We start from the raw sequence: 13369 nt of genomic DNA on the forward strand, positions 1-13369 counted from the left end.
GACCCGAAGCCTCCCCCACCTGCCTCCTGCTATTCAAGTCATGGAACTTGACCATTGCCCTCAAATTCTGTTTAGCATATGAGGGGAAACATTTTTCTTCCCCAATCTCATTCCTGAGAGATCCTACTGTAGGGCATACATGCTGGCCAAAGACCAAGCCTTTCCTGAGAGCTGGCTCAGGGACTGTCAATTTCAGTGGAACAGAATGCTCATTCACCCAAACTTGGGGTGAGATTTTAACAGTCTCCTTGAAACTTGCTTGGCACTAATTGAGCCTGTCAACGAATGCTTGAAAACGAAGCCAGCGTGAGTGGGATCTTCTTGCTGCTGCTCATATTGGTCCAGCATGGAGGGTATGTTCTGCTTGTAAACCAGACAGGCTGATATAAACCCTCATGCTTCAGGGCATAAGCAAGCACCTACTTAATGGAGGTCAGGAAGAAACTTCTTCTAAGACCAAGTTGTCCTTAATTGTCCACTATTTGGTTTCCTGCACCTTCCTCTGAAGTCGCTGATGAAAGCTACTCTCAGAAACAGGCAACTGAGCAGGATGGACCCGTGTTGTGATCCAGCAGGACAATTCCTGTAGTCCTGTCAGCTCTGATTCTTCTTGTGCTTGGGTTAAAGTACTGGAAGATACCTACTTGGTTTCCTTCTGCTTTTGTTTTTGACAGATCCACTTGACACAAAGCTACAGACAGAGTAAGTGAGTCTAGATTTTATTTAAAAAACCATCCCAAACCCTTTGGTGCTTGTTGGGTTACATCGGACGGGGGAATCCGAGCGGTGCGAGGTAGGGGATGAGAATGCAAATAGTTAATAGGACCCAAAATGCTTTGCTGGCAATGGAGAGACAAAAGCCGACCTTGTTACATGCTACCTCTTCCTCTCCAGTGACCGTAAAGTCAAGTCCAGTCTGGCATGCAGCTGCTGGTCACCTCCTTTTGCCTTTTCCTCCTTGCTTGCTCAAATGTGGGGGCCTGATCCCGCACACATTTTCTCACCTGCTTAACATTGAGCATGTGAGTAATCACACTGAAGTCAATGCGGCAGCAGCCCCTGTTGTTCCAGTCCTGGGACCTAACCACTGTAGCCAGTGGGACGATTCACGTGCTTAAAGTTAAGCCCATGTGTAAGTGCTTCCAGATTGGGGCCTCAGGCAGGAATTGTGCCTATTGCTTTGTGCTGAAGACTGGGAGTCAGGAGTCCTGGGGTCTATTCCTGGCTCTGCCACTGACTCACCCTGTGAGACTGGAAAATTGCTTCCCCCTCTGTGCCTCAGTTTCCCTGACATGCTGTCATCCTCTCCCTCCCCAGTGGCTCTTCCCCCTGCTTCAGGATCTCACTGTGATGCGCAAAAGGATCCCAGGGCTATCAAGTGATACTCCTGCTCCCCAGTGACTGGGTTTACTTTGTGTCTGTGGTTTGATGAACACAATGGGAGCTTTCAGGGCAGCCTGAGCCTACAGGGCGTGTGAGGCCTGGGAGGTTTGGGGGAAAGCCAGGTGTGGCCAAAGCAGAGCCCATGGATTTCTTCAGCGCAACTCGGCTGCCCTCGCCTTTCGCACAGAGGTGAGGCTCAAAGGACAGGTCCCAGCCTGCCCGGCACGCCCGTCAGGGAGGGCGGTTTTTACCATTCAAAAGGGCTGGGGCCAGTCAGAGGGTATCACCCCCTGCTGGCCAAAAGCATGATCTCAACTTCCTGGACTTGGAAAATGTCTGTGGTTTTCTCCCTTCCTTTCCCCTCTCATTCCTCACTCCCTGTCTGTACTGTCTAGTGATGAATGGATCCAGCCCTCTCGCATTCCCTGTAAGACTTTGAGCCAGCTCCTGGGCTGTGGCTACTGGCACACAGTGTAGTTCTGGGGGTGTGTGTGTGTGTGTGTGTGCAAAAGTGCTTTGCTCCTGGGCTGTGGCTACTGGCACACAGTGTAGTTCTGGTGTGTGTGTGTGTGTGTGTGTGCGTGCGCAAAAGTGCTTTAAAGCTCACACCTGTGCATTGCCCTGATCCTGCAGCTCAGTCCCTCTGGGCTGGGCTCAAGCAATCAGTGGGCTGCTCGGACTTAGGCCAGCTACAACAGCTGAAAGGGGTTGAAACCACAGCGGAGCAGTGTCCAGGGAGTATGGCAGAGAGGGCCGGGGCCTAGGGCCTGCTTGGAACGGAAGAGCAAGTGGGTTCTGCCCCCAGGGAATGTCTATAAGGAGTCGGAATCGGTCCTGCTAAGGGCTGGCCACTTTGTGACCCTAAGGGCTACCCAGGCAGATTGCCCGAAGCCTGAGTGGTTCATAACTGTACCACGGTATTTGCGGCCTTGCGTCTCCAGTGCTAACAGAACTGGCTGCTGGTGGGAGCCCAGTCTCCCCTCCCCACCCCCCCCAGACGTGCTGTTTGTCGGCTCTGGCTCTGCCTCCGCCTTGCATTCCCAGGGAGAGCCCTCTGCCCCTGAACGCGGGGACATGCCCACTGCTTCGACCCTGCCCCGCGCTTTGGCCTGGGTTCTGGAACCTCAGCAGAGTGGCCACCTGATCCCCCTCCACCAGCGGAGCAAGTGAAATTGACAGGAGGGTGGCTGAGGGCATGTCGCCTTGGGGAGCATCCCTCACCCGGCCTGTTACCCCTCCACCCCCATCTCCCTGCAGAAGAGGAGTCCCACTCACTGCCGTAGTCCTTGAGCCAGCTCTCCTCGCAGTCTGGTCCACGGGGTGGGGATGGGGTTGCTGGGGCGATGGGGGAGTGGGGTCCCTTTTCTTCCTCCCCTTCCTGTGCACAGCTGCCCTGATCCCCGTTGTGCCTTCCTCACTTCGGTTTCTCAGGTTGAGGGTGGTTGCGGGCTGCACTGTCAGGGCGTTAAGGGGTTATACTTGGCCCTTGGGACCTCCTGCCTTAGCAGGACTGGACATAGCCCCTAACGAATGCAGAGAGCTGGCCTGTCCGTACGCCCCCGACTTTCCCTGTCCTCCCTCCCACCTCAGCATCACTCAGGCTGATAGAAAGCAGTTAACCCTGCAGAGTGCTCTGTAGCAGGCAGGCCAGAACCCCGAGCTTTCGAGTTCATGCACTAGGTGGAGGAGCCGTGCTTACTGTCCCAGAGGGGCTGGGGCAGTTTGCTTGGCTGGCACTTAGCAGTCAGATCACATGTCAGATTGTTTCTCGACTCCAGGCCTTGCGTCAGGGCCAAAGAATCCACAGCAGTTGCTCAGTGAGCAGCTGTAAACTGTGTTATTGACATCACAGGCTCTGTAGGGCTGGATTGGAGTAATGGGCATGGGGAAAGGGAGGGCTCTGATTGTCCAGGGATTCACCTCTCTTCAGCTTCTTATCCTGCACCCATCCTCATGGTAGCAGAACTGGATTATTGCTATACATTTGATTATTACTTTATGAGCCAGGAGTGATGTAGGTCAGGGCCCCGTTGTCCTGGGTGCTGCACAGATGCATAGCAAGAGACAGTCCCTGGCCCAAACAGAGAAAGGCAGGGAGGCAGAATTATTACAAGTGGGGAACTGAGGCACAGAGAGATCAAGGGCTCGTCTTACAAGTGGCAAGAGGGGATGTGCACCTACCTCATGCTAATCCTCTTTGAAAGGGGACAAGATCAAAGCGCACAGATGAAGAGTTAGTGCACGTCAGCAGGGTCCACTGGGACATTAGTCCATGGTAGGCTGGGGGAGGGTGGATTCACACCCCATCCTGCTGTGAATTAATTGTTCATGTAGACAAGCCCTAAGTGACTGGCCCAGGGCCACCCTGGGAGTCTGTGGCAGAGCTGGGATTTGCCCCCAGCTCTCCTGAGTCCCAGCACAGCCCCTTCACCACAAGGTCACCTGAACTGGCTCAGAAGCAGATGTTTTATCCCCCTCTTCACCTCTCTATCTGGGCATTTAACCCTCACTCAGCAATAGTTCATCCCAATCCCCCAAATCCAACATCCTCCTCCCCCATGTATTTATTTTGTGGGTGAGTCCAAATCTGGATTGGGATCAGAATTAGTATTATTTATTATATGTAGCCTCTGGGACCCCCAGCCAGGGATCATTCTGTACAAACACAGAACAAAAAGAGTCCCCAGACAGCCTGCTCCTACCTCGGCAATGAGACAAATCACATATTCCCCTGACCCCGGCCCACCTCCAGATCTGAGCAGCCCTGAGGTTTGGGATTGCAGTATTCCCAGTGTGGATCAGGTCCTGAATTTTGCATCTGTGGATCCCTCGCTTGTCAAGACCAATATTACAGGTCAGATGACTTGTCTCTCCAGGGTGGTGAGGGGAACCTACAAGTGGGTGGTGCAGGGGCGTACTTTGCACTGACACTACAGAACGTCTTTCAGCTGAGGATCTCAAAGCACTTTTCAGACAGTGGGTCAGTATCAATATCCCCCTTCTGCAGGAATCAAGCCTAAATCTGAACCAACACCGGATGTGATCGTGAAGATACAAATGGTCAGCTGTTTGGGGCAGGACCTGTCTTTTTGTTCTCTGTCTGTACAGCTCCTAGCATGGTGGGGTGCGCAGTGACTCGGGCTCCTAGGTGTTATGGTAATACAAAGACTTACTAGTACTCTGGAGCACTGACATTTCCTCACCAAGAAGGTATCCAGCATGCACCTTTGACTTGTCCCCCTAATTCAGCACCTGTGGGGTTAACATGGTACTCAGCCAGCCTTCTCCCCAGCTGCTAGTAGCTGGCTTGTTTCACATGCCCACAGCTCGACCCCTCCCTCTTCCAAGGGGATAATTCAGGTGAGCTGGGAGGCAGCCAAAGGTGCTGAATCTGCGTAAACTCTGTGGGCTTGTGCCCCAGCTTGGAAGGAAGGCAGCTTTTGGGGGGGGGGTTGCCCTGGGGTCTGTATGGATCACTCCAGTAGCTTTGCCTTCAGGTGCTTCCGTAGACCATTCCTGGCCAGGTAAGGGAGGCAGGTGGGTTGCTCGGAGTGCGTGGCTGTTTCTTGAGCCAAGTTCGTGAGGCAGGTCATGGTTTGCCCTCTGATAGCAGTGCAGGGTGGGGAGAGACCTGGATCTTTGCTTGGTGCTATGACTCAGCTAAAACCTTATGGTAAGTATTTCAGGGCTTTCTCCCCACAGTCTTACAAGGTGGCAGCTCCTCATGCTTCCAATTCCTAATCCTCCCACCCTAGCACCTGCATCTCCCTAAGCCTTTAGCTTCATCTCCAGTGATCCCTCAGCAAACATTTTAAAGGCTGCTAAACATTCCATGTGGAGGCTCTCCGGGCTTCCTGTCTTGTGCTCCAAAGAACCCTGTAGCGATTGGCACGGAGATGTTTTTAAATCTCCTTCACTCTTCTCCATTTACACGGCCTGTTCACCATTCGTTCACTCTGTACGGCTGGGACAAGTTATTAATATTCATTGTTAGCATTATGGTAGCAGCTAGAGGCCTCAGCTGAGGTCAGGGCCCCATGGTGCTGTACGTGCATAGCAAGAGCGTCTCTGCCCCAAAGAGCTTCCACTGTAAATAGACAAGGTCGAAAGGGAGGAGTAGGGTCTCCCCTGTATAGGTGGGAACTGAGGCCCGGCAAAGTTAAGCAACTTGCCCAGGGTCACACATGGAGTCTGTGGCAGAGCAGGAATTGAACCCAGCTGTACTGAGCCTCAGCCCAGTGTCTGAACCACTTAGCCATCTACCCTGTGTGTGCAAACAGACTAGTCGGTTTCCTTTTCCGGTTTGCGTGTATGTCTGTTGGGGCTGATAAGGGCCCATCAAATTGTCCTTGGTGCTTTTACCCACACTAAGAGTCCCAGGAGCTGAATAATAATAAACCAGTGACTATAACACAACAAGCTGCTCCATTCTCTGCGATACATATTAGCTGCCAACAAATGTTAAAGCAACCCCCACCCCCACCCCCAAATTCATCTCCCATGTCCCTTAGCTCACCTCCCGCCAGGGAAATAGGGTTTTGCAATATGTGCTATGTGCAATGTTTACATTGCAAATGCAGGAGTGTTTGCTGGTTAAACTTTTCTATTGGACTGTGTGGTTGCTGGATAAATTTCTACAGGCTTTATGTTCAGCTTGAAGCTTTCTTGATAAATCTAAATTTGGGCTTGAAATGGCCTGTAAGCTCTATTTAGAAATGCCCTGTGTGCAGGCTGGGCCCCACCTTTCCTTACAAGTGTTAACCTCCCCTTTCCCTTCGGCCTGCAGGCCTGGGGCGGGGCCGGTCTGGCTGCCTGCTGCATACTCGGCCTTTATCCTCAGTCCCCTCCTGCTCAGATGGTCAAGGCTGTTTGAACCCCACTAGTGCTGCATAAACCCAGCCCACTGGTCTGTTGTAATCCAGGCGTTTAGACCCCTGCACCTCTGGGCCGGCTGCCCCAAGCCTACAGAGAAATTGGCAGGAGAGACTCGACCTGGGATTCCAGTGATTTGGGGGTATGACTTTTCCCCTGCATCTGAACCCAATGGGAGCAGGGTGTTAGGCCGATCTCCACTGGGTGCTGCTGTTACATCCACCCCAGGAGTGGATTGTGCATCCCTGTCTGAGGGTGTCTGTCTCTTTCTCTCTCCATCCTACCTCCCATTTCTGGTGTTTACTCCCCTGGTGGCTGGGTCATGCCATTATCTGATCTCCTGTGGGCTGGCGTCATTTTGAACCTCTGCTGCAAAATCTGCCATCTCAGGGAGGCATTTGCAGCTGGGAGAGTCTGCTGCAGGTCTGAGCCTCCCCTATCGCAGGTTCTGTCCTCACCCCCCTTAGGCTGGGTTCACCCATCCCTGGCGGAGCAGCAGGACCTGGGTTGGTAATGCAGGAATGGAATGCAGTTTTTACTCATGCGGGGACTTGCATCAATGTGGTCAGCTGGATTGTACTGGGGCAAAGGGCGTGTGTGTGTATAGTAAAACAAGAATGTATTAACCCCTTCGCCTATCATAGAATCATAGAATCATAGAATATCAGGGTTGGAAGGGACCCCAGAAGGTCATCTAGTCCAACCCCCTGCTCGAAGCAGGACCAATTCCCAGTTAAATCATCCCAGCCAGGGCTTTGTCAAGCCTGACCTTAAAAACCTCTAAGGAAGGAGATTCTACCACCTCCCTAGGTAACGCATTCCAGTGTTTCACCACCCTCTTAGTGAAAAAGTTTTTCCTAATATCCAATCTAAACCTCCCCCATTGCAACTTGAGACCATTACTCCTCGTTCTGTCATCTGCTACCATTGAGAACAGTCTAGAGCCATCCTCTTTGGAACCCCCTTTCAGGTAGTTGAAAGCAGCTATCAAATCCCCCCTCATTCTTCTCTTCTGCAGACTAAACAATCCCAGCTCCCTCAGCCTCTCCTCATAAGTCATGTGCTCTAGACCCCTAATCATTTTTGTTGCCCTTCGCTGGACTCTCTCCAATTTATCCACATCCTTCTTGTAGTGTGGGGCCCAAAACTGGACACAGTACTCCAGATGAGGCCTCACCAGTGTCGAATAGAGGGGAACGATCACATCCCTCGATCTGCTGGCAATGCCCCTACTTATACATCCCAAAATGCCATTGGCCTTCTTGGCAACAAGGGCACACTGTTGACTCATATCCAGCTTCTCGTCCACTGTCACCCCTAGGTCCTTTTCCGCAGAACTGCTGCCTAGCCATTCGGTCCCTAGTCTGTAGCGGTGCATTGGATTCTTCCATCCTAAGTGCAGGACCCTGCACTTATCCTTATTGAACCTCATCAGATTTCTTTTGGCCCAATCCTCCAATTTGTCTAGGTCCTTCTGTATCCTATCCCTCCCCTCCAGCGTATCTACCACTCCTCCCAGTTTAGTATCATCTGCAAATTTGCTGAGAGTGCAATCCACACCATCCTCCAGATCATTTATGAAGATATTGAACAAAACCGGCCCCAGGACCGACCCCTGGGGCACTCCACTTGACACCGGCTGCCAACTAGACATGGAGCCATTTATCACTACCCGTTGAGCCCGACAATCTAGCCAGCTTTCTACCCACCTTATAGTGCATTCATCTAAATCAGGGTATGTCTACACTGCAGTTAAACACCCACGGCTGGCCCGAGTCAGCTGACTCAGGCTTGCTGGGCTCAGGCTGGAGTCTGGGCTCCCCCAAGTGTCTACACCGCAATTTGACAGTCCCGCAAGCCTGCGCAATTTGACAGGCCGGCCGCGGGTGTTTAATTGCAGTGTAGACGTACCCTAAGGCACGGGTAGTGCATCTTGCACATGACAACAAAGATTTCAAGGCTGAACTGGATTCAAAGGGGCACCAGAGCCATCTGCAATTCTCATCTTCCATTCGGGCAGCCTGCGCCTGAGATCCACTCTGTCTTGGCCTATGTCATTCATATTTATAGAAGAATTGGGGAGCGATTTGCCCTTGTTCCTTCTGTATTTTCTGGTGTAGGGTCTTCGTTTGCTGGCTCACTGTGGTCGAGAGCATGGGGCTATGAGTCAGGGAAGCCCATGTCCTATTCCTGGCTCACTGTGTGTCACGTCCCTGCTCTTGCCTGACTTTCCCCATCTGTACAATGGGGATCACTCTGACCTACTTTTTAAAAAGTACTTCGAGATCCTCTGGCAGAAGGTTCTATCTGATTGGAAACAGTTAATGTTTTAATTTTAAACTCTATACAGAGACAGGAACAGTTAGCTTCTTGGTGTTATGGAGGAGATTACAACCTTATTTAGATGGGTACACATAATGCTTTACTTTTGTTCTTTCTTGTTTAGAATAAATCCATTTAGACTGGAACAGTTTGCTCTTTGCATGTGGAATATACATAACTCAGGCTCCCCTTTGCCTGTTTCCTAACCAAATCATTCGGGAAATGCTTTTAGTAGAGCTAGTTGGAAAGTAAGATTCTCCCCCCCTCCCCCGCCCCCACTGGAAAATTTGAGTTTTGGGCAAAAAATTAACTGAAATATTTTGGCTGAAATTCAGAAAATTTTGATTGGGAAATCCTGCCACGGTGCCTCATGAGAGTTGTAGTTTGGGTGCATCATGCTCTCATTATCCTCCAGAGGCTTGCCTCTTTGCTTGGACTACATGTCCCATGATGCACCAGCCTTACTTCATGATGACAGGATGAAGTGCCCCATGGCTGTGGTGCATGATGGGAGGTGAAGTCCATCTGGGAAGGCTGGCCGTAGAGAATGAAGGCAGGAGACATCTGCACTATAACTTCCAGGAAATGTTTCAGTGGCATTTCAGACTTGAAATATTTCATTTTTTTGGCCAAAAGTCTCTGGTTTTGGGCATTTGGTTGTTTTTTTTTTTTTAAATGAAAAATCAAAAATTTCTGTAGAAAGCAGATACTTTTCACAAAATATTCAGTTTACTCAAAAATCCATTTTTTCCCATCCATTAAAAGACAGTTTTGGTGAAGCTTTAGTCCTTAATACCCTGTTATGTCAGGCATCGTGTTTGCCTACTATTCCGAGCATATGTAATGACCCCACCTCTCCCTGTCAGTGGGTTTCTAACTTAGGAACTTCAGCACTCTAACATGGACCTCTACTGCTGCAGCTGAAGGAATAACTCGATTAGTGGTTAGCAGTTGTAGGCTATTATCCCGCGGTATACCAGCTACTAGAGGGAAGGGTACCACCAACACTGTGCTGAAGGGTGTGTGTAGCAGAGCCCCATTTCCCTGAATGTGGCCTCCACCAGTGCTAAGAGCCAGGTATATACTTGCATTGTCAGCGGCGTGTAAGTAACGCAGGACACGAGGATGAAGACAATTAAACACAGAGAGCTTGTGGGATTCGTTCATGGTGTTTTGATAGCGTCAATTGTCGTGTCCTTCCTTCCTGCGCTGCCGGCAGCCACCGTTCCAGCTCCCCCACCTTATTGACGGGGTTGCCACCCCTGAGGTACAAAAACCTGGGATGATCCCATAAAGTTGGCTGTGTGCGCTGAGCATCCTGGCGGATTTCCCAGGGCAGCTACGTCAAACTAGGGATCATCCTGGGAAAACCTGGACAGGGGGCAGCCTTACCCTTTGAGCCTGCCACTGCAGTGAAAAGCAGGAAGTGCTGAGAAAATGGACAGGGGACTCGTTGCTGGCAGTTGGGAAGAGAGGTAGCTCAGAAATAATGGGAGCGCTCGGAGACATTGTGGGGTGGGCAGGGGAGAGCAGAAGGGCTGGGAGAACATTTGAGGCAATAATCACCGAGCACTTCATGCCTCCCCATATATTCTTTCCTTGGCCCCAATTTACCATGTCTCCGCACTTCACATTGTCATTTACCCCAGAGCAAAATGCTACTGGCTCAGAAACGGCAGCGTTTCACACCTGCTTTGCTCGGGTTGGAAAGGTGCAGAGCAGTGGTGAATCAGGCCCTATGTGTTTGCACGGCAGGGGAGTTCAGGGACAAGGAGTCAGGACACCTTTCGTCGTCTTCCTGCTCACGCTGCTTTTGGTTCCTGGCGTGATCTTGGGCCAGTTGCTTAAGCCTGAATTTTCAGAAGTGCTGAGCTCTCCGCTCTGGTTGAAGGGGAGCGGTGGGTGCTCAGCACCCCTGAAAGGTAGGCCCGTAACTGTGGTGCCTCAGCTTCCCATCTGTACAATGGGGATAAGAATCCTGTTGCCTCCCAGCGCCGCTCTGAGCCTGCAAAACAGCTGAGCTCTTCCGATGGACACGAGGCATTGTGAAGGCATTTCTCCTCCTGCCATCTGGACCCCAAGAAGTATTGGGAGGAGATAGCTGGGATCCAGAGAAATGTTCCCTAATTTGATGGCTGTGAAACCTGCCCAGAGACACTGAAATCCCCAGCTGTCTGGTCTCTGGGCCAGCACGCCCTCGCACATACGTTCTGGATGTAAATCGCTGACATGCCCTGATGTTCTGGTGCTACAGCAGCCTCCATGTGTGGGGATCCCTGCATGGCCTGTTCTCAGAGAATGAGCTGAGTCATATGTACACAGGTGTGCAGACGCCCGAGGCAGGTGTTGGGCATTTAGGTGAAGCCTGAAAGTTGGGAGCGTGGGTGGCTTTAATTGGGCACTCCGGCGGCCCTGTGCACACAGAACCCCGTTTGCTATGGCTGGCTAGATGCAGGCACGAGAAAGGGAAGCCTTCACTCTGGTTAAAGCCTAGAATAATGCAGGGGTGGGACGTTCTGTCACCTGACAGCATGGGGCTGTTGCAAGAGCTGGGGAAGGCCCCAGCAGCCAGAGCATGGGGACCGTGGCACAGTGATCTGCCTGCCCATCCGGTCGTGCTGCTGGGAAGGAGGTCAGCCCGGTGAATTTTTCTCTGCAGAACCGGGACTTGTTGCTGGTGTTGGAAGCCAGCTCAATTCCAGTGTTTGCCTCCCCACTGGTCATCTGAGCAACTCCCCTTCCCCTCCACCTCTAGGTCTCTCCTGGCACCACTCCCTCACAGAGTTCTCCCTGCTATTAAACACCTGCATTTCGAGTGCTTTCACGCTGCGATGCCCGTCCCAGTGCCTGTGGGGATGGGTGGTGGACCAGGAGGTTTTGATGGTGGAGGCTAGAGGAGAAATGAGCATTTTGAGGGAAGCCTTTGCGGGTCCATACACGTGTGACTTGTGGGCTCAGACCCAAGTTAGACTGGAGGCTGTTCTCTTGGACTATTTACCCCAGCATGTTAGTTCTGTCCCTGGTCGCGCTGGGTCTGAATTGCAAGAGTTCGCTTCAGATCTGAGCTCTCTCAGGGTGCTCAGAGCGGGGGTTCTGTTGTAGGGATGCAAGGACAGTTATGACCTGCTGTGGATGTAGCTTTGCAGACCACAAGTTCCTTTATGAATAGCAGAAAAATAATAAAAGGGGGATTTCTAACAGCAAGTTAGACACATTAGCAGGCTGGTTCCACTTACGGTGGGCAGATAACCGTTTAATCCTGAGCCCCTAATGGCATTCAGAGGGAACTGGCTTTAATAAGTGGCATCCTGATGCTGGATTTGCTTTTTATTGTTGTGACTCTTACATTTAGTTTCTTTGCCCAAATGTCTCATTTCTAAAAGCAAAACGAATATTCTATCATCTCAAAGGAGCAGCAGGTAAGTAGGTTAGCTGCTTCCGTTTGTGTTCCGTACATTGTGCTTCTCTGAATTTCCCCTGCAGATTCAGCTAGAGAAGTTATTCTTTGCCCCTTGTTTGTTCTAAATTGTTGCCTAGCGTGGCTGTGTGCTACAGCCCAGAGGTGGCTGCATTTCAGTAGAGCGTGAAGGGAGCTCAGCAGGTAGTCACTGATATGGTGGAAACTTGCTGTGATCCTGTAGGATTAAAGACATACAGTTGTTGTTAAACATGCTTTAAAAATTATTGCTATGGTAGCATCTAGCGGCCCATCTGAGATCACGGCCCTGTTGCCCTGGATGTGGCACAGATGCATAATGAGAGACAGTTGCTGGACTGAAGAGCTTGCAGTTAAAATATCCAACACAGACACAACCCGGAGAGGGGAAAACAGAGGCATGTAGGTCAAGGGACTTGCCCAAGGCCACTCAGCAAGTCACTGGCGGAGCTGGGAGTAGAAGCGAGGTCCCCAGAGTCCCTGTCTATTCTAAAATCAATATTAACACTAAGTAGCCACGTGATGCTGTTTCCTCCCGTGTCAGGCTCCTGGTGTCTGTCGCTGTTTTTCACACAGCTCTCAGTGTCTCCATGCCTCCTGACGGACATACAGGGCTTCTGATCCAGTTAACGGGTTCTTCTCTCTCGTCCTGCCAATACGGGCTGTCCTCAGCCCATCTAGAAGGCAGCCGTGAGCGGAGGAAGGTTAAGAGGCGGGGCGGTGGCGCTAGGCGTCAGCTTGACGCTGTTCAAGGATCCAGCAGCAGCTGCAGGCAGCAGGGAGTGACGCAATGAGGGTGGAGGAGATGCTGCCTGCTAAAGGGAAGAGACAGCGATATTGGTCAGCTGGCTGCCTCGGGATCTCGCCCGGTCAGCACAGCCAGCGTGTGTCCCCGGCCCGGTGCACGCTGCAGTGCGGAGGAGGGTGGGCATGTGGCTGCAGGGAAGGCTCTCTGGATGCCAGGGGAGGATTGAACCGGGAGCTGCGGTGATGGGTCCCCTGCCAGGCCCGGAGAGAGGGGTCTGATTTCTGTGCTGGCATGCGTCGTAGGCTTTTCCCCGAGGAGAGCAGGACACTTGGCTTTTCTCTAAAGGTACGTGAGGGGGTAGGTGCCCCTTCCCGGGAGAGTGGATGGCCGCAGCAGCAGAGGCTGCGGGGAAAGTGTATACCCTGCCGTCCCGTGCTGACCATCCAGGTAGCTGTAATGGCAGCCATTGCTAGGCCCCCTGCCACTGCTGGGTAGGGACTTACTCCTTTGGTGTTCAGGGGAAGGGCATCCAATAGGGGACTGTGTTGCTGGGCCCGCAAGGGGGCCAAAAACTGGGGAAAATGGAACCCTCCCTGGTGGGTCTGTTT

At 51.8% G+C, this 13369-nt stretch overlaps 1 protein-coding gene across 7 annotated transcripts in view; it reads left to right on the forward strand.

Moving 5' to 3' along the window:
- Nucleotides 1–13369, forward strand: part of ARHGEF10L (Rho guanine nucleotide exchange factor 10 like) — a 159966-nt gene that overhangs the window by 42860 nt on the left and 103737 nt on the right. For 6 of the 7 annotated variants that reach the window (XM_074934021.1, XM_074934020.1, XM_074934024.1 and 3 more), the window contains one exon: nucleotides 675–702. The exons of the other annotated variant lie outside the window; for it this stretch is intronic. In XM_074934021.1, the coding sequence (XP_074790122.1) occupies nucleotides 675–702 (28 nt within the window). The remainder of the gene's footprint in view (nucleotides 1–674; nucleotides 703–13369) is intronic. 7 annotated transcript variants of the gene reach the window in all.

This window comes from Natator depressus, chromosome 18, assembly GCF_965152275.1.
Source record: "Natator depressus isolate rNatDep1 chromosome 18, rNatDep2.hap1, whole genome shotgun sequence".
NCBI lineage: Eukaryota > Metazoa > Chordata > Testudines > Cheloniidae > Natator > Natator depressus.